General features: G+C 54.7%; 5 protein-coding genes across 5 annotated transcripts; 4 read left to right on the top strand and 1 right to left on the bottom strand.

Moving 5' to 3' along the window:
- Positions 1–552: 552 nt before the first annotated feature.
- On the top strand, positions 553–3,121 carry GGS23DRAFT_78673 (putative FRE ferric reductase-like transmembrane component). The gene is made up of 5 exons (XM_051521282.1): positions 553–799; positions 904–1,154; positions 1,230–1,602; positions 1,818–2,774; positions 2,850–3,121. The coding sequence occupies exons 1-5, from the start codon at positions 669–671 to the stop codon at positions 2,854–2,856; spliced, it is 1,719 nt and encodes a 572-aa protein (XP_051371205.1). The 5' UTR covers positions 553–668; the 3' UTR covers positions 2,857–3,121.
- Positions 3,122–4,579: 1,458 nt separating this feature from the next.
- Positions 4,580–6,057, top strand: GGS23DRAFT_78532 (Ctr copper transporter family-domain-containing protein). The gene is made up of 2 exons (XM_051521281.1): positions 4,580–5,393; positions 5,461–6,057. Exons 1-2 carry the CDS (start codon positions 4,942–4,944, stop codon positions 5,570–5,572), a joined length of 564 nt encoding a protein of 187 aa, XP_051371204.1. The 5' UTR covers positions 4,580–4,941; the 3' UTR covers positions 5,573–6,057.
- Positions 6,058–7,176: 1,119 nt separating this feature from the next.
- Positions 7,177–9,439, top strand: GGS23DRAFT_570466 (HET-domain-containing protein). The gene has a single exon (XM_051516516.1). It carries the CDS (start codon positions 7,490–7,492, stop codon positions 9,215–9,217), a length of 1,728 nt encoding a protein of 575 aa, XP_051371203.1. The 5' UTR covers positions 7,177–7,489; the 3' UTR covers positions 9,218–9,439.
- A 7-nt stretch (positions 9,440–9,446) lies between these two features.
- Positions 9,447–11,483, top strand: GGS23DRAFT_78500 (Deuterolysin metalloprotease family-domain-containing protein). The gene is made up of 3 exons (XM_051521280.1): positions 9,447–10,092; positions 10,174–11,025; positions 11,100–11,483. Exons 1-3 carry the CDS (start codon positions 9,834–9,836, stop codon positions 11,117–11,119), a joined length of 1,131 nt encoding a protein of 376 aa, XP_051371202.1. The 5' UTR covers positions 9,447–9,833; the 3' UTR covers positions 11,120–11,483.
- A 1,083-nt stretch (positions 11,484–12,566) lies between these two features.
- On the bottom strand, positions 12,567–18,951 carry GGS23DRAFT_570461 (uncharacterized protein). Its single transcript, XM_051516515.1, has 3 exons — positions 18,525–18,951; positions 14,425–18,470; positions 12,567–14,368 (listed from the first exon to the last, which is right to left on the bottom strand). Exons 1-3 carry the CDS (start codon positions 18,525–18,527, stop codon positions 12,700–12,702), a joined length of 5,718 nt encoding a protein of 1,905 aa, XP_051371201.1. The 5' UTR covers positions 18,528–18,951; the 3' UTR covers positions 12,567–12,699.
- Positions 18,952–19,282: the final 331 nt, after the last annotated feature.

Here is a 19,282-nt window from a genome sequence, read left to right as displayed (position 1 = left end):
CCATGTCAGTTACGTTACGTACTTCTGTCTCGTTCCGCCGCTTCCTCACTGGGTCATTCGGCGGGGGGAGTAGAAGGGGGGGGATGGGCGATTGCCTCCTTCACGGCAGTAGGAGGCTGTAGGTGGAGTGGTAGATAGGTATTAGGTACCTACTTCTCTGTCCAGCTACCTAGACCTCTGTTGTCACCCACCTGCAGTGACCTGCGTACCCGAGCGGCGCTCCCATAGCCGTCTGTCTCCCACCTAATATGGCTAAGTTACCCAACGGTATCTCCGCCGTCGCAGCTCGTAGGGCGGATAAAGTAGACGCTGGCGTTGCTTTTATATTCATCCATACACCCGTGCTGGCCCAGGAACCACATACCGCGCCTGGTCTGCGGTCATCTCTCTCCCTACCCCCGTCTCTCTCCGTGTTACTGACTACATAAATACCCATCCTCGACCTATTCCGTAGCCGTATCGTACCAGCCGCACTCGTTTCTTGTTTGGTTTTGGTTAGTCTTTCTCTGGCCCCGAAGTCTCAACCCAGGTCTTCCGTAACGAACCGGTTCTCGTTGTCTTCCCACGGCGGCGTCGGCGGCGACGACACGCCACCCCTAAACGCACAACTCGAGTACAAGTAACTACCATCATCGGCCGAGGACGTCTGATCGCCCCAGCCGGACGAGATGGATCACATGTCGATGGGGGGCGGCACGCCCTGGCTCGACCAACCCGTCATGCTACACTCGTCCCGCGCCGATACCTGCAAGTTGACGCCCGAGCAGTGCGCCTACCGCAGCGGATACTGGCGATACTGGTATGTCTCGGCCTCTCTTCCTTCCTTCTCGTCGCGTCTCCTAGACCCCAGCGCTCCCGGGGGGTGGTGTGACAGAAGTAATTGAACATGAATCTGGGTTTCAGGTACCAGGCCGACTATGTCTACGCCCAGGGCACCGTCTACTTCTTCGTCGCAACTGTCGGCCTCTGCTTCCTCGGGTTCTGGACCCAGCGTCTCGCCCCGACCTCCCTGAGGAACCGGGGCTGGTGGAATAAGGGGCTCGCCGGTGTGCGGTTCCTCGCCTACCGCCGCTACGAGACGCCCGCCATCCGATGGCGCATGCCGTCCCTCGGCGTCGGTGTGCTACTAACGGCCGGTTTCCTTTTCTTCTTGCGTGAGTCGGCCCCCGATGCGCGTAGTGGCCGGCTCTTGGGCGCGGACTAACCTGGAGCTTTCCCGCCTCGCACAGTCATGACCCTCGGCCCTCAGCCGTACTACTGGCCCAACACGCAGACGCTGAGTTACGGAAGCTCACCGCCCATCGCGACTAGGACGGGCTGGATGGCGCTCGCCTGCTTGCCCTTCATGCTCATCCTCCCGACCAAGGCGAATATGATCGCTTCCCTGACCGGCGTCTCCCACGAGCGACTAATTGTGTTCCACAACTGGGTCGGCTGGGCCATGTTCGCGCTCGCGCTTGTGCACACCTTCCCCTTCATCGTCTTCCATATCTGGAAGGGCGATATGGTCCATGTGTGGAACACCAGCGTCGTGTACTGGACCGGTGTGGTCGCCCTGATCGCCCAGGCCTATCTCCAAATCTTCTCTCTCCGCTCGATCCGGTAAGTATACTAGTCGGAATACCGCTTACGGTGTCGATGGCTTATATGAAGTATTATAGAGATCGGTTCTACGAATTCTTTAAGGCGACGCACTACGTAGCTGCGCTGGTTTTCGTGGTATTCTTTTTCCTCCATTGCGATTTCCGGCTGACGTCTTGGTGCGTGTCGGCAATCCCTACTGGGACGAAATCACGGGGTAGCTGATGGGTTGCTAGGGACTACTTCATCGCGACAGGTGTACTTTACACTTTGGCCTTCTTCTACCCTCAGATCCGAACCTTTTTCGAATTTGGGATTTCCAACCGCGCTACGTTTACCATGGTTTCCGATACGGCCATGAAGATAACAATCCCCATCGATACGACATGGCAGCCGGGTCAACACATGTTCCTACGCTTCGTTCATATGGGACTACACGCCTTTACTGCCCACCCTTTCACGATATGCAGCATTCCCGCTAGAAGAAACAGCGTGGAGAAGTCGAGGCTTACTTTTTATGTGCAACCTAGGGGCGGCTTAACCGGCCGTCTAGCGAAGGCAGCGTCTCAGCGACCAGGTTTCAGCGTGCCCGTTCTCATCGACGGGCCATACGGCGGCGTGAGGGGGAGGCCGTTGAACAAGTACGATTACAACCTAATCGTGGCCTGCGGCGCCGGTGCCAGCTTCTCCTTACCGTTTGTGATGGAAGGAATCCTGCGCGCGGCTTGGCAAGCGAGGAACGGCAACAGGGAGCCCCTGAGCAAGATGCACGTCGTGATGGCTACTCGAGACCCACAGCTTGTTCATTGGTACGAGGAGGCTGTGGTAGAATTTTTAGAAGAAAATGGACTGGACACGATTCCGGAAGAAGTCATCATCTCGGTGTACCAAACAGGCAGGCCGGAGTCCAAACCCAACAGCACCTCCAAAGAGCCCGAACAGTCGGACGAAAAGCATGGCGTCGAGAAAATGGCTGTCAGACAGGTGCCCATCAACGTGTATTCGGGCCGCCCCGATCTCGGCGTGATTATCAAGGAAGCGACGCTCCAATCCGGCGTTTCTGTCGGCATCGCCGCCTGCGGACCGGGGGGGGTATTGAAGCAGGTTCAGGACGAGGCTGCGGCTGCCCAGCTGCGCGTGGCGGGCTCCGTCAATGGCGCACGCGAAGTGTACCTCCATTCAGAAGTCTTCTCGTAAGTCGATACCCAACTCAAGGCTCCCTCCCTAGGCACTACGTAGCCGCTGCCGCTAACAACCGCTCGACACAGATGGTAGGTGGACCGGCATGGCAACCTGGGACAAGAGGATTGCCACGTATTGTCAACCGGACAAGGGACCGCGGACACCATCGATTGTATTTACAAAGCTAGTTACCCTAGTACATGGTCACGATACCCAACAGTTACTTAGGCTAGGGAGCGCAAGGAGCGATTGGCCTACGAGAAGCGTTGAGGTGAGGCGTTAGCGAAACTAATATTCCGGAGACGCCACTCCCGGAATTCCTAGGGCACGGCGGGACTGATGACCCTCACTCTGGTCCTTCTTTTTCCTTTTTTTTTTTGCGACTGCATCTAGCCGCTTTGCCCACACTACTCTACAATGTTATAGGTATGTACTTCTGACTAGACACCACCGGCTCAACTTTAGAACAGTATTATAAACACACGATTGTCCGGGTCGGTAGGTCGCTTAACGTTACATTGGCCTCGTCCCCCATGCCGAACTGTAGCGTATAACAACTGCAGGTACGTAACCTACAATAGCATGTACAACGTCCCTAGTGTCGGCAGCTATTGCTTGCTTCCTAGGTAGTAGGGCACGTCCTGGAACCGGAGGAGAAGGACCACGAGGAGCGCAGGTTGGGTACCTGAGATGAAGTACCTGTTGCGAACGTGGGCACGTACGCGACCCGACGGGTGGCCTGCCCAGGCGATTGGCAGCTAGGAACTTCGATAGTTACGGGTAGTAGCGAATATAAGCTTTGCTCTACCCGGTAGCAGGGGCCGATTGTTACTTGGCAACTCACGATGCACGTTGCCGTAGAGTAGCGCCCAGGTGGCAGGCGGACGCGTGGGCGTGTGTAGGCGTAGCAAATGCGGTTGTGTGGTACTTTAACGACGACGGCAACTTTGACGACGAGAAGGGAGGTAGACAGGGGAGTGAGAACTGGGGAGGTGTGCGTATATCAACCGCGGCGCGGCGGGAGGAGCCAATGGGTGGTGAGGAGCCGCTCGCGGCGCCGACGCGGCGGCGGCATGGTGTGAGTGAGTGAGAAGGTTTGAGCAAGATCCCCGTCTCACACTTCCCGAAATAGCTAGGGCGGCGCGCTGAGGCGCTGACGGCAACCCACAGGCGATGGGACGGATCATGCTGGCGATAGGACCCGGGGAATTGGGGGCCTCGCTGTGTGGATATTACATGGGTGGTAAGACCTACGTACCTACATACGTGTATACCCTCGCCGTGCACATCCTCGTCGGAGCCATCCTGCTACGTGCGTAGTGGATGCACATAAACCTAGGTACTACATGTACACAGACACGGACGAAGAGAGGGGACAGTCTGGTCAGCGTGTGAAGAGGCGGGATGCGACGTCGCCGTGCTCTGCTGCGGGACGCCTAGCTGGAGGCATGTAGGTACGTAGGCTTGTAATATATCTCGCATGGCCAGTCCCTCAATGCCCTCAGGATAGCCAAGGGGATGCTAGCTTCGCACCCGTCCACCGAAACACGCTGCCTGACATAGACAAGCAGTCTACCTCCTGCAAGGCGCGGTCCAAACAAGTCAACCGAACGACTTGAAGCGCCATCTGTTCCCAGCCTGCACCCGGCCAGCAACAGGTACCCGCGTAGGCACCGAGTCCAAGCCCCCCCTAATACCGGGCAGGGCAGGTCGTTCCCCGGAAGGCGGGAAGGGGACCGCGGAGGGAAATCAGGCTGGCCTATCGCGTGGGACGAATAGCCATCGCAGTAGAAGGGAAAAAATCGAGACAAAGAAGGGGGAGGCGAAGATCAGATTATCTAATATTATTGTTCTTCCACTAGCTTTCCCATCGTCGACACCGACTCGACCGATCAACCAACCAACAACCACATTTGCTTTTTTTTTTTTTTTTGCTCGCCTTGTGTCTCGCCGTCTTCCTCCCTCTCTCCGTCTCGCTTCTCTCCTTCTTACTTCCTTCCCTCCTTCTTAACCTCATCCCTCCTCATCCTCTCCCTTTCCCTCCTCTCTCCTCCTCAAACCTCAGTCTTCCCGCGCTCCCATCGCCGACCACAACCTCCGGGGGGGGGGGCGAACCACAGACCTTAGCTACTACCCCGACGTCCCCAGACTCCCCTTTCGCAGGCGACCACCGCGAAGATGGACCACGGCGACGACATGACGATGACGAGCACGGGCGCGGCCGCCTCGGCGACCGGCGGCATGGACATGGGCACGGGCGCGGGCGGGATGGAGCACGCGACGGCGTCGATGACGATGGTCTTCTTCCGCAGCGCCACCACGCCGCTGTACGCGGACGCGTGGACGCCGCGCGGCGAGGGCGACTACGCCGGCACGTGCGTGTTCCTCGTCGCGCTCGCGGTGCTGCACCGCGGGCTGATAGCGGCGCGCTGCGCGCTGCCCGACGCGGCCCCGGCCCGCCGCGCCGCCGCCGCCGCCAAGGCCGACTCCGACGCCGACGACTACGCCCCCGCGCTCGAGTCCGCCGCCGCCCGCCTGCGCGCCCGCTGGCGCGCCCGCCCCTTCCGCGTCGCCGCCGAGGCCGCCCGCGCCCTCCTCGAGCTCCTCATCGCCGGCGTCGGATACCTCCTGTGAGTACCACCGCTCTAGATATGCCTACCTGCCGGCCCCGGCTGACCCTCCCCCTCCCCCGCGCAGCATGCTCGCCGTCATGACCATGAACGTCGGATACTTCCTCTCCGTCCTCGGAGGTATCTTCCTCGGCACTTTCCTCGTCGGGCGGTTCGGCTCCGGCGACGACCACCACTGATGTCCCGGCCTTGAGGCGCGTCGATTGTTGAGGAGTAGTAGGCTTCGGTTTACTTCGTTATAGGGCTGGGCCTGGGTCGATGGTTGTGTTTTTTGGTATGCCTCGTTGCAGGGCGGGAGGGGGCAGTATTGGTGATGTTTGAATGTTGGGAGGGGTTGCATATTAGGCTGATATCTCGGGTTTTTCCTGGGGGGAACTATGGGGGTACTATTGAGTTACGCTATTTATACCTATATTAAATACCGTATTTTGGAACCCTTATCTTCTGAGTTATAGTATAAACGCGCTTTTGAAATGTCTCTTCTTTATTTTATAAGTGTACCTAGAGGTTGTTTTTAACCTTATTACATCAGCTTCGTTTATTTTTCAACCTTGGCTTTATAACCACGTGTCATCTCGCGTTTCCGTCAGACCTCTTTTGTGAAAATAATGTTCCTCCTCCCCGGGCCACCGTCATCCCTTGCATCTAACACGGCGAGCTGGCACACTGCCATCGTGTAACATTAAATAAGGATAATACAAAACAATTATCGATGCATGGATGTCCCAAGGCTACTTGCCATAGGTAATTATTAAGGATATAAGATATGACGCCGAGTTTCTAGGTTTGGCTACGGTTCCGCCGGTAGGTATCTTGGATAGGAGGGGTCCTCAATATTACATCCCACTTGAGGCATCATCCCGTAACAAGCTCCTACATAGGACCTAGTAAACAGTTCCTTACGGTCAGTGTTGCGGCCCGAGTAAAGGTGTACCGTGAAATACCTAGTTCCTAGGAGCGATGAATATGAGCCTCGGAGTGTGAGGACGAGCTAGCCAGCATTTAAACAATTGTAGGGCGGCAGAAGGAGATAAAGGAGTATTGGCTTGGTTGCATGCCCAGCTGCTTGTATAATCGGCAATGATCCCTGACTCAGGGTGTGGCTCCACGATGCTGCCCTAAGGCTCAATGATTACCTACGGAAACTAACTACTGTGCATTGTGGCCGGGTTCGCTCCTGTGGCTTCGCTGCCTTAGATATAAGGCATGCAAAACGTTAGAAGCTAAACCTGACTGTCGAATTGAAAGGAGTCAAAAACTATATTAGGTGCTAAAACAGCTAATTCAGCAGCTTTTAAATACAAGTGCTTTTGCAGTCAAAACGCCGTTGCGTTGCGTGGCGTTTCGTGCCCTCGTCAAATCAACCAATCACAGGGCTTTGTTAGGAGCCCTAGGTGCTCTACTACGTGGCCCCTGTTATTACATAATGCTATAAAGACCTTCTAAACGGGTCACGAAATGATAGAGGTATTTACAGGAGGAGTCTTTAGTGGTAATTATACCTGTATCAAGATCTGATTCCCATTGCCGAATGTCTTCCCTACCGACTAATAGATAGCATAGACTTAGATATAATGGGTGTCACGTTGAGGGGAATTCTAGAAGCGATCGGTCGATTATCTGTTACAATACAAGGCACGTTGCGCGGTGCCTTTGACCTGTTTCTTACGGTACACCCGAGGTTAAGGGTTGAAATTATAGGCAATATTTGAAAGTCAGAAATGCATAAATATTCCTGCTGTGTTCTGTGTGTGGTAGTATTGGCGCCCCTCCCCGCTTCTCCGTATTATTGGAATTTTCGTTGTATGTCAGCTCACATGAAGCCCTCACCCAGTAACACCCTAACCCGCTCGTTTAACAGGGCGTGCATGGATTTACCGAGTAGCAATGGATGGGATCTTCAACAAATTCTTGGCGATCCTTCACGCGATTTGATAGAAAATGTTTCAGCCTCAACGTCGAGTTATCATCATCGGAGCCACCATGTCCGGAATCGACAAAATTTAGCTGGATATATATTGTTTACCAGGACTCTGAATTTTTGGCAATAGACACCCTACCTACCTTAATCTTCACACCGGAGAAAGATAGGCATCATGCGGCTGATAGATGTTCACAGCAGAAAACTGAAAGAGTTCTTCAATACGAAACCCCCAGAATACGCGATCTTGTCACATACCTGGGGCAGCGAAGAGGTGATCCTCCAAGATTTAGATACCACAGCATATATGAAGAAGCTTGGGTGGGCCAAGATCGATATGTGTTGTCAAACCGCTGAAAAAGAAGGTCTCGATTGGGCATGGGTAGACACCTGCTGCATCGATAAGAGAGACAGCGCAGAGTTGTCGGAAGCCATCAACTCTATGTTTTCATGGTACCGCATATCCCGGGTCTGTTACGTATACTTGGCGGACGTCACCAAAGATGAAGACCATTCTAGAGAAAACTCGACGTTTAGGAAAAGCCGTTGGTTCAACAGAGGATGGACGCTCCAAGAGCTACTCGCACCAACTCGCATGAAATTCTACGATAAAAACTGGGACTTCATTGCCGAACGGAAAGATCTCTTAGATGCGATATCACAAACTACTGGCATTAGTTTGGCCGCAGTACAAACGCCACTATCATATATACCTTCAGCGAGTATAGCCGAGCGACTGTCTTGGGCAGCAAAAAGAGAAACGACCAGGATTGAGGATAGGGCCTATAGCTTACTGGGAATTTGTGAGATCAAAATGCCCCTCATATACGGCGAAGGAGACAGAGCTTTCTTCAGGTTGCAACAAGAGATCATAAGGACAATGTATGACCAGACTGTCTTTTGGTGGAGCCTGGGGAATGGTTGGACACAGTGGTTTTGCGATGGACATTCCGGGACCGCCAGGACGTTGTCTGAGGTTGGAGGCCTAAAGGTGCTTGCCGATTCGCCAGATGCTTTCCGCGGGTTCAAGTCGAGATATGTATCAACACGTCTAGGAAAACACTACATGATGACACATTCCGGACTCCATATTGAACTACCAGTCATTAGCCTCGGCGACTCCCAAAGAAGCTTCTATCTCGCCATATTTTCTGCGATGGATATCCTAAAGTCAGCCCCCCTGCATATAGGCATGCCAGTCCAAGATTGCGAAGTATTATTGCCCGGACAAGCACCATCTGTTGTCAAGTTTTTCGAGAAGGCTATGGGCAACTCGCCTTTCCCATTACCTTTCCCTTTACCTGCGGGGATCACTGAGATTCCCTTGTACATCTCTGTTCCACCTGACCATATCCAGAGCTCGAGACTTTCGTCTCGCTTGGCAGAGTGTTCCAGACATATACAGCTTATTTTCGGCCTATTGTATTCGTTGGACTACATCCTCTGGGACTACTACCCCCCAGCCGTTGAGATTAACGACGGCTTTCTGACCGCACATTTGGGTGCCGACGAGCTCATGCTGCTCCGATTCCACAACCCGGATCAGAACGGGAGCATCCTCGTGATGACCTATCCAGTTGAAGATGGTCAGGCCAGTTGGGCAGTAGCGACTTACACAGACGACAATTCGAGCGCCTGGGAATTCCTCCTTCGACCGAATTTTCGGAAATTCGATTTTCTAAGTTTAAGGAACAGTCCTTCTCTAAACTGGTCTACTACGATCTCGGTACCGCTGGAGGATTCGTTACCTTTGGTTGTGGGTCTTCAGGTTACCGACGACTCCATAAAGATCACCAGCAGCATAGGTGATACCGTAAAAGAGTGCGCAGAGGAAAAGCAGGAAGTGGTTCGATGTAGGAATGTGAAGATCGAAGGAGACAAGGGGTTGTGCAACATGGGTTGATGTGAATACGGTCAAAGTGCGATATATATAGGCATACCTGTGCCCCTGACTTCAATTAAGCTTCACGTGCATAATCCAACTCGGCATATTGAAGCAAGGGAGGCTGTGGAAAAGGGGTCGTCATACAATCTCAAATAGCATCGTATCCGCTCGTATAGCCGGAATCAAACCCGCCTTTCCTCTACCCCTGGCAACTCCCCAACCAAGCTAGGCATAGTGACAGGTCCGAAAACCGAAGCCTTGGCTCAACCCGAACCCCAGATTTGTCTGGCGCATGGGCGCATAACCTACTAAGTCTGCTTAACCATCATGCGCTACCAACGCGATACTAGCAGACCGCTCTGCTTCGCGGAACCCGGGATCGCAGAAGCAACCGAACCCTGCCCCCTGGCCAGCAGCGTCGCAGCGAGCTCTGGGATCGCGCTTCGGCGCCGAACACGAGGTTTTCTCCACGCGGAGATGAGACCCCGTTTCGGAATCGCGCAGGAGGCGCGACGACACGACCTCAATCGTATAAAGACGGCGTCACAAAACCGCTTTCCGCAGCGATGCGCGCCAATCCGTCATCTCCCGGCCGGCGGCAAGACCAGCAGCTGTTCACATTAGCCTCCTCGCCATGCGGTGCACCCGGATTCTCCTGGCGGCAGCCAGCCTCGCCGCGACGGTCGACGCGCACGCCTACGTCCCGAAGGGCATCCGCGCGAGGGCGTCCTCGCCGCTCGAGGTGACCCTGGCTCCCGCGGCAGGCGGTGGCGTCGCCGAGCTCGTCGCGACCATCAAGAACGTCGGCGGCGAGGACCTCAACCTGCTGAAGGTCGGCACCATCCTCGACGACGTCCTGCCGATCCAGAAGGTGTCCATAGTAGACGAAGCCGGTACGCTACCGACCTATATATTCCTACCTGCCCCCCCCTAGGTAGGAATCCGGAGGCGAACCCGCACTGACGTAAGTCCAGGCGTCGAGGCGCAGTTCCAGGGAATCGAGGCCAGCCTGCGGCACGACGCCCTTAAACCCGAGCACTTCGTCCTGGTGAAGGCGTCCGGGTCCGTCAGCACCACCATCCGCGCAGCCCCCGTCCACGAATTCCCGCACTCAGGGACGTACACGTTCTCGGCGGCGGGGCTGCTGCCGGTCGCGCGGCCGGGGTCGACCACGCTAGTAGGCCCAGCGCTTGAGTTCCAGTCGAACCAGGTGCAGCTCGCGGTGTCAGCAGCGGCAGCGGCAGCGGTGCCGCGAGCGCTACAACCCGCGGACGGCGCGGCGGCGGCGGGGCTCGAGGCGCGGACGAACCTGCAGCCGGGGTGCAGCGCGGAGCGGACGGCAGCGACAGAAGCAGCGCTAGCAGATTGCGCGCAGCTAGCGGCGGCGGCGGCGGCGGAGGCGGCGGACGCGTCGTCGGCGCGGTTCGTCGAGTACTTCGGGACGAACGAGACGGCGGCGCGGGCGGAGGTGGCGACGCGGCTGGAGCGCGCGGCGGCGGAGTGCGGTACGACGGACGCGGGCGTCTCGCGCTTCTACTGCTTCGACTACTACGGAATCTGCGAGCTCGAGGGCCCGCTCAACGCGTACACGCTGTGGAGCTTCGACACCGTCGTCGCCTGCCCCCTCTTCTTCGAGGCCCTGCCCGCCCTGCCCCCCGCCTGCCACCGCCAGTGCCGCGCCACCACCGCCGTCCACGAGATGACCCACTGCGAGGGCCTCTACAGCCCCCACACCAACGACTGGGCCTACGGCTACAACGAGAGCGTCGCCCTGCCCCCCGACCGCGCCCTCATGAACGCCGACAACTATTCCCTCTTCGCGAACGGTAAGTGGGGCTTCGCCCGTCTCTCTCGCCTTCCCGAGGCCGGACAGATTATGCTGATGACTTTCTTCCTCTAGCTGTGTATCTGGATTGTTGATGATCTGATGGGCGTTGCGGCGGGAGAAAATCTGGCTTTTGTTCGGATAGTACGAGCTGATGATTTGAGTCTTGGCGTCGTCTCTAGGGGCAGGTATCGGCTGATGGTGAGTGTATGACGACATGTAATGTAGCAATGTCGGCGATATATGGCTTGGTAACGTAGGCAGGTGTGTAAATACTACACGTAGTTGTGGATACCATGCCCTAGGTGTGGTGGCTTGCCTTCACTTGGTTCTACATCAGAGTTAGATGCCAGGTTTGATGGATGAATTTGTGTAGGTGTAGTAGGTATTAGAATCGTTGAGGTGTATAATTATTGACAGGTACGCCATCAACACACTAATACTAGAGGCGTAGACGTGATTTGCACTCCAGCCCTAAGCCCGATCCCATGGCACGGTCTTAGCATCCATACACGTAACTCCCCTCCCATCATCATGCTTTCCACCCTGACTCAGACACCTCAGCACACGACCGACGCCTCTCTATTCCCCCATCCTGAGGTTTTCATCCCGCACCCTTGATGGATGACAAGTCTTTCCTGTTCGGATGGAAGGAGTAGCAGGAGCCACCCTTAGTCCCAAGGGGTAGTATCACGTCCAGGTCGGCCTCGTCTGTAGCGGATATACTCTGGGTCGTCGTACAGTTCGTCATATACCCACGTAGTTCGAGCGGATGAAATAAGGCTGGCTGCGAGTATGACGCAGAGTCCGAAAATAATGACGGTCAGGAGGATAGTGAGCCCACCCCAAGTGAGGGGGATGTTGGAGTCCATGGTGGCCTGGCTCGTCCTTTCGAGGTCGTGGAAGGGATTGTGATTGTTGTCGTTTGATGAGGTGGCCAAGCTTTCAAAGGTTAGAATGACAATATTAGGTTCGGGATGGGTAGCAATACCTTGAATGGTCAGGAGGTGGATGCGGGACTCGTGTCTGTGTAATTGAATCTCTAGGGGTGATGGGAGTGAGAGACAGACGGCGAGAGTAAGTGAGGTTGTGCTGGAGGAAAAAGGAGGAGAGAAGTCCGCGGAAAAGATTAGAGTTAGTCAAAAGTGATTAAGACTGAGGCAAGGAGGAGATCAGTCAAGTGATTATGAATATTGCGAAACCCCTAGCAACCTGCCGTCGCCCCCCTCCCCTTTTACTGTGCGCACACATGGTAATATACAATCAACAACAGCATATCAACACTCCCAGGCACCAAGGCTCGTTGCTGTGCCACAAGTTGTGTTGCCAGTATAAAGCCGAAGCATATTAACGGCTATTGTTATCGTTAACGCGGAAAGAAAATCAGCATGCCCTACCATAATAAACCCACCCTACAGAAGTTGCGAACAGACCCTCCATCCCGACGCGACAGGCTGGGATTCCGAGGTAGTACTGGGGGTGCAAATGAACGACTGGCGTGAAGAGAATATTGACATAGCAATACTGCACTTCAGCAGCGGATTTTCTTATGACAAACATGAATTCTGGATTCTTCTTGTTATCCCGTAGTGTGGTCTAGAATCTTGGTATCAATCAGCTCCAGAGTATCATACAAAACGTGCCCTCTCATGTAACTAAGGATTACCCTCATCTCCTAATCCTCCTCCTCTTCCTCTTCCTCTCCGCCTTCTCCGGTTTCCTTCATTTCATCTACTTCTTCCTCTTCTGCCTCCTCAACTTCCTCAGCTTCCTCAACATCCTCAGTGGAAGAGCTTGCGTCCTCCGTGTCACTATTGTCGCTCTCCACAGCGCCCGTGCTTCTGCGGACCAAATTGGGGAACATCAGCTGCTGAGCTTCATCCTCATCCAACACATCGTCCGGGGGGACATCACTAAGATCACTCTCGTCGTCTGCCGAATCGTGGACACTTCCAGGGGCTGAGCTCAAGTCGCCCTCGGCTTCCTCGTCCTTCATCTCTACGTCGTCCTCCGGTGCGGCGTCGTCGTTCCCTTCGCCCTCCTTGCCCTCTTCCACGACAGGCGTCTTGCTACCAGAAACAGAACCGCGGGACTTGGCACCGGCGGCCTTCGGGCCTTCTTGAGCACGCAAAACCGCCTGCTCTGCTCTGCGAAGGACATCAGCCCTCCGAATACCGGGCTTGCGTGGTCGTTGTACCCCTTCTGCGTTCGTAGTGGTTGAGTCAGGGGCGGCGCCCTCCGCGCCTGAATTTTCGTGGGATTGAGGATTGAACAGACTGGTCAACAGGTTGGCAGGCTTAGGCTCTGATGCCTTCTCAGATTGCCGAGCTTGCTCTCTCTCTGCAATCAGAGTAGAAACAGAGGGGCCGGGAAGAGACTTCCCAACCTCAAAGTACAAGGCTGTGTAGCAGTCGCAGATCAGGTCGTCGATAGCACCGGCCTTCATTAATCCGGCATTGAGCTTCTTCAACTCTATGGTTTCCTGCATGGCGCTGAGTGCGGGGTGAGACGAAGATGAATCCGAGGACCAGTCGCCGATTCTGGCGGTGATGATGTCAAACTCCTCAGGGGCGGTCATCTTGAACTCGTCCTCGATAACGGGAGAGATCTGGTATGTTTGGCGGATAAGCCGCAAGTACGCGAGGCAGCATGTCTGCCACAGATCGTTGAAGTGGTAGAAATCTGCGCCCTTTTTGCGTAGGCGGCGAAGCATGGCCTCAAAGTTGACTCTGTCTTTCAGAACGACCAAGAGCTTGACGACGAATCGGACATACTGTTCGGTGTAGACGTGGTGCCGACCCGGCCGCTCCGCGTCGCATTTCCACACATTCATCACCATAGTCTTGGTCAGCATCGATTCCCTCAGGACGCTAAATGCGGCCAATGCCTGGGCGACACTTTGCTCTTCCGCGTTCTCGTCGAACAGGATCCTGGCGTGACGCATGATAATACGATGCTGCCAATTCGACCTGTCCTTTTCGCGAAGGAGGGTCAGCGTTTTGATGACGAGCGACTCCCAGTCTTCGGGTTCGTTAATCTCGACATGTTCCCCGTTCTGGTATGCGTACGGTTGACGCTGCAGCACGACGGCTGCCTCTTGCGCCGGTATATCTCCTCGCACGACGAGCTTGTACAAGATCGAGACAATTTTATAATGAGGCTCCAAGATCGGGTCCTGACCGTGGCGCGGCTTGGGCAGTGCGGAAACGACTTTAACTGCTTTCTCGAGGGAATCGATAACATTCTGCACTGTAGGTCGATCTCGGCGGTCTTTAAAGTCGAGAGACGTTAGGGGCTGTTTCTGGTACATCTTCCAGATACATTTGGCAGCCATGTATGGGTTCCTACCAAACCGTCAGAGGAAGAAAAATGACGACACTGCATCGGGGTGATCACTTACTGCCATTGTTTCGGCTTGACTTCCATTGCCTTCACGAACAGCCGCAGGGCGTATCTCCAAATTTTGTAATCTTGCATCTGGGAATGAAGTTCCTTAGACTCTACACCGGATTCGAGAATGACAAATCGCCTATGTTCCGGGTGATGGAACGGTTCCATAGCGAACGGCTCCCGGCTAGACGCGTACATGCGCATGCCGAATTTGTAATATAGGTCGTGGATATCATCGTTCTGCATGCTGGACAGCACGCCCCTAGAGTGCGACAAAGCGAGCGTGTAACAGTGTATCGCACTTCGTTGGAACTTCACCAGCTCCGCCCTCTCCTTGTTCATCTTATCCGCAGTCCAGAGCACAGACTCGTCAAGTTCGTAGTCGAAACATTCGGCGAGCCTGAACCAGGCATCCCATTGATCAGGGGTGAACTGCAGCTGCTGGCGGAGGAACGTGGCGCCAAGCCGAAGGTCATCAGTGGCGCCTGGGGTCTGTCTCCTATTGAGATCCACGCCCTTAAACTTGGTGAACGCGATCATGCCTAAGAGAAAGAACCATCTGTGCCTAGCCAGGGCGCTATCTGGCGTATTTACGGTAACCGCATCCATGGAAACGTTGCCTTTCAGAGCTTGATACAAGCGAAGTTCCGATATAGGCCTCTGGAGGGTTTGGTTGAATATCCTGAGATTTTGAATGAATTGCTGGTTGGATTTGGTCTGCCCGATGGCTTGCTGCATGTGCTCGATCGTGTTTTTGAGGTCAGACTTGAGCAAATCCTTCATGGGCATGCGGTTGGCGAGAACTGATATCCTCTCCACGAGAGCCGTCGTATTCCGTCGCTCTAACTTTTCCGGAGGACACCCATGATCCTGCACCTCGCCTAGGCCGACTCCGAGCTTCAGGCCGTACAGGTCATAAAGGACTTGGCCAAGGTAGTCTTCCCAATTGTCGATGAGGTGCTGCTTCAACAGCTCGACTCGCATCATCTTCAGGAATATCTTGTTGGATGTCTTGCAAAACTTCCTGAGACCTAGGACCTGATGGATTGCCGCCAAGTAGTCAGCAAGATCGTTTTCTGGCGAGGTAAATCCCTCCCTATTCTGAGAAATTCCGGCTTTGAGAACTGTATATAACAGGGACCAGTTCCTGACCTGCATCTCGCGAAGTTTGGTCAAGAACGATTGGAATGTTGCGCCATTCGAGGCATGCTGCTTCATGCCGACACGGACTTCGTCTTCATACATGCAAGACACGTGGAGGATACAGCAAAGCTTCGCCAAAGCTGACATGCTCGACTTCAGGTGATCGTCGTCTATAATATCGAAAGATTTCGCGTCATTGAGGGCCATCGAGAGCGCCCGGATCAGTAGATCGTCTAGAGACTTGAGCATTTTCAGGAACAAGGGCCGACGCGCCTCGACAGGCATAGCTTGATAGGAGATGTGCTCGAAGTCGCTAACCACCATCTCGATACTCTTGAGAAGACAGGAGAACTGTTTCGTTCTATAGTCTATGGCCTCATACGCCTCCCCCAGACGATTCCACAGGAACAATCTTAATTCAGTGCTCGTGCCAAGCAAGAATTTCCAAAGATCTAGAAGTCCTTGGTCCGTCGTCTCGGAGATTGGCAGCTTATTATGCCTGAGGGTTAGGTCTTCCGATTCATCATCGCCGGCCGGAGCAGAGGATGCTCGTACGTTACTCGTTGACGTATAGACGGATGAGGGATTGAGGACAGGCTCGAGGCTCTCTATGACAGAGACAGGATGGCTGAGGTCGTTCTGGAACAGCCCGAGGAAGAAGTCCATGGTGGTAAGTTTAGATATCTCCCTGTCCGCTGCGAGCGCTGAGACTTCTGGCATAATGACGTTGTTCGGAAGTCGAATGTCGACAGTTTCGTGCTCCTCGCCGAGGCTGTCGCGGAGGCTTTTCCAACACTGGAGGACGTGATCTCCTGACACGCCATCCGTCAGAGTGACGGCAAAGACAGCAGACCACAAAAAACGAACCGACAGGGAATGGTTTACGGTGTCAGAGCGATCGCGGGACATCTTCGAAGCGAGGGCGAACCATCGTCCCAATCTTCCTTTAGTTTCTGCACGAATAGCGAAGTCGACAGCGCTGCTAGGATTTGTTATCCGCTCGTAGACATCCAAGTGAAGTTCAAACAGCATCTGGACGATTTCGTCGACCGCTACCCACGCCTGCATCGGATTCTCGGACGAAGTGAGGCACTCGAGTTCGTAGTGTACGCGATTCCAAATGTCCTCGTCAAGATGGCTGATAACTTGAACCACGGCCCTCTTCATACCATCTGACCACTTGCTCGTCAGGTAAGTACCACACATGTGCTTAACCCACTCGAAAGCGACATCTTGAATCGCCATCCAGCCGCCATTCACTTTCTCGACGAAAGCTTTCAGGCTTCTCGTCTCGTGGAACACGGGCATCTCTGGTTTATTTTGAGACGACGGCTTCGAGTGTTCGAGAAATGAAGAGAAACCGACAGGCGTGGCCTCCTTCTTGTTGAGGACCACCCTCGTGCTCTCCTCGTCGAATCTCACGAGCGAATCGCGCAGGTCAACTAGGGCTGGCCGCTCAAGTTTAGCAGTGCGGGTTTCCGTGGCGCAAGAGTCGAGCACTTCGCCAAGTCGATTGAGAGTGTCGCGATCGGTGACACCCAAGTTCTCTATCAAGTTCCGAGTCATTTGAAAGAGATTTTGATCGGCGGCTTGGAATGGTTGCAGCTGGGTGGCGTATTGGGTATTCGCGTCCATAGCTTCGCCAGCAGTTTCTCGCCGTCGGATTCTCTTACTCCTCTTCTGGTCGGTAACCTCTTCCTCTACCGCATCAGGAAGCCCTGCAGTGGATTGGGATCGCTTCCGGGAAAGAACCGAGACGCTACGCTCAGCACGCGTGTCCTCTGCGGCGTTGCCGTTATCGGCGCTGCTCTCTTTCGGGGAGTCGCTCTGGTCATCTTTGGATTGTGCCGCTACCTTTGCTCCCAGAGCGAGCCGGGTCGTCCCGCCGCCTTCGGGTTTCCCGGGTTTCGGTCTGTCCACCAACAACTGAACCTCGTCTTGAGGGTCTGGAATCTCGGGGAAATCCAAAGTGACAGCTTGGCCGGACACGCCCATGCTCGCGACCGAACGCACAAGTGCCATCCCCAATTCGGTCCACGAAGCCACGGGGACCTTGATAATGAGGCGTGGGAGCTCTTGCTCACCTTCTATCGTCGGCAGTGCCGCCAGGGCGAGAGATTTCGTAGGGTCCGGGAGGAATGGCAAGGGATCAAGGTACTTCCTAAGTGATTCCGGCAACGATTTTTTGAGGAATGGTGTCATGATGGGGTGAGATTGCGAAAGATGGTCGGATAAGATGCTCAATTGTTCCTTCAACTGTTCACCAGCAAGTGCCTCGGCTAGAGAGGGGGGATCGACTTCTTCGACGGCCGGATCATCGTCAAGTTCGATGGCAGCCTCGAGGCAATATCGACTAATCCTGGAACTGTTTAGAAACGCGGCCACACGGGCCGCTCTCCTCCACAGTTCGGCATCGGACGGATCAAAGTCCAAAGCAACGCTGAACTCATGTAACGCCTTCCGGGCTTCCGCAAGCACCTTCTCATCCTTCAGGATAGATGCCCGGTCCGCTTCAGTCTTGAATTCATGTCTGATGTTGTCTAGGATGAACTGGCCATGGTTTTTGAAGGCAAGGTAGAGGGTCTGTGGTAGGCTGCTCCCACTACCGTCGATATCAGCTTGGGCTACGTCGAGCGGCTGCGGGAAAGGCACGTCAAGGCCGAGGTTACGAGGATCGGATTGCCGTTCGGCACGATCGAAATCTGTCGCACTCTCGGGATATCGAAAGATATCGGACTGGAATAACGATTCGTATGCCAGAGAGGCATCGGGGTAATGCTTGGGGCCTTGGGCATGGAGCTTGAGGGCGGCCTGGAAGCGTTTCAAGGCCTCGTCGATCTGGATCTCGCGAGTATTGTCGATCTCCTCGTCAATACTCTCTTCAGGCTCGACATTGATGGCGGAAAAGGCTGGCTACGCCGATTATCAGCATTCGACGTCGGTCGGGAACTCCCGCGTTCATCTCACCATCTTGTCTGTCTAGACGTGCTGCGCGCGTCGCGCTGCTTGCGCCGCGCCCAGCCGGAGCACTACGAAGCCAGATCACAGGATGGATGACTTGTAATGCGCGACGATCTGGGGCCGGGATTTGACCGGGAAAACGCCTTGGCGATGGCGTCCTCTGGCGAGGCAGGAAACTATAGACACGCGCTAATACGACAACGTTCGGTGCATAGAGGCCACAGTTGGTGTGTTATAGCTGGGGGAGACGACAGGCTCGTTTGTCCGTGGTGGCTAGCCGGCCGATCGGCGTGCAATTGAGGAAACGAGCACGAAGATGTAGGTATATGCATCCGTGCGCCGTTCGGTCTGCACGATGAGGTCTCTCGCACGCGAGGGTGGGTTGTGGACGGGATGGATGTTGAGTATCGGAATGGGAGACGAAGACGGAACTCGGAAGGCCTACGCCACTTGGAAATGACAGGCAGGTCGCGTCCAAAGGTAAGCCAGAAGCAGGTACCTACTTACCTAGGCAGGTACCTAGAGAGGTACCTATAGGCAGACGGGATAATGGGCATACGTTATATAGAGGTACCTATGTACATAGGTACCTGTTAGAGGTACCTTGCATGATGTAGGTATCTTGGGTATATTAGGTAAGAATGTTGTTAGGTCCCCCGCCACTTCTCACCCCGGAGTTTATGTATCTATCGAAAAATCTAGATTATGCCGATGCGACTCCATCTATCGTTAGCAGAATTGGAAGTTTCTTTCCTCTGGGCGTG

Source organism: Durotheca rogersii (assembly GCF_024521655.1).
Source record: "Durotheca rogersii strain YMJ 92031201 chromosome Unknown GGS23scaffold_12, whole genome shotgun sequence".
NCBI classification, from domain to species: domain Eukaryota; kingdom Fungi; phylum Ascomycota; class Sordariomycetes; order Xylariales; family Xylariaceae; genus Durotheca; species Durotheca rogersii.
The sequence above is the reverse complement of the archived record's forward strand: the minus strand, read 5'-3'. Positions and strand labels throughout refer to the sequence as shown.

Bases quoted from the DNA above. Each gene is read 5' to 3' on its own strand.
- GGS23DRAFT_78673 (XM_051521282.1), top strand. From the start codon at position 669: ATGGATCACATGTCGATGGGGGGCGGCACGCCCTGGCTCGACCAACCC. The intron at 800-903 runs GTATGTCTCGGC...TCTGGGTTTCAG, and splicing joins AGCGGATACTGGCGATACTG to GTACCAGGCCGACTATGTCT. The intron at 1,603-1,817 runs GTAAGTATACTA...ATGGGTTGCTAG, and splicing joins TTCTCTCTCCGCTCGATCCG to GGACTACTTCATCGCGACAG.
- GGS23DRAFT_78532 (XM_051521281.1), top strand. From the start codon at position 4,942: ATGGACCACGGCGACGACATGACGATGACGAGCACGGGCGCGGCCGCC. The intron at 5,394-5,460 runs GTGAGTACCACC...TCCCCCGCGCAG, and splicing joins GCCGGCGTCGGATACCTCCT to CATGCTCGCCGTCATGACCA.
- GGS23DRAFT_570466 (XM_051516516.1), top strand. From the start codon at position 7,490: ATGCGGCTGATAGATGTTCACAGCAGAAAACTGAAAGAGTTCTTCAAT.
- GGS23DRAFT_78500 (XM_051521280.1), top strand. From the start codon at position 9,834: ATGCGGTGCACCCGGATTCTCCTGGCGGCAGCCAGCCTCGCCGCGACG. The intron at 10,093-10,173 runs GTACGCTACCGA...ACGTAAGTCCAG, and splicing joins GTCCATAGTAGACGAAGCCG to GCGTCGAGGCGCAGTTCCAG. The intron at 11,026-11,099 runs GTAAGTGGGGCT...TTCTTCCTCTAG, and splicing joins CTATTCCCTCTTCGCGAACG to CTGTGTATCTGGATTGTTGA.
- GGS23DRAFT_570461 (XM_051516515.1), bottom strand. The intron at 14,369-14,424 runs GTAAGTGATCAC...ACGGTTTGGTAG, and splicing joins GTCAAGCCGAAACAATGGCA to GAACCCATACATGGCTGCCA.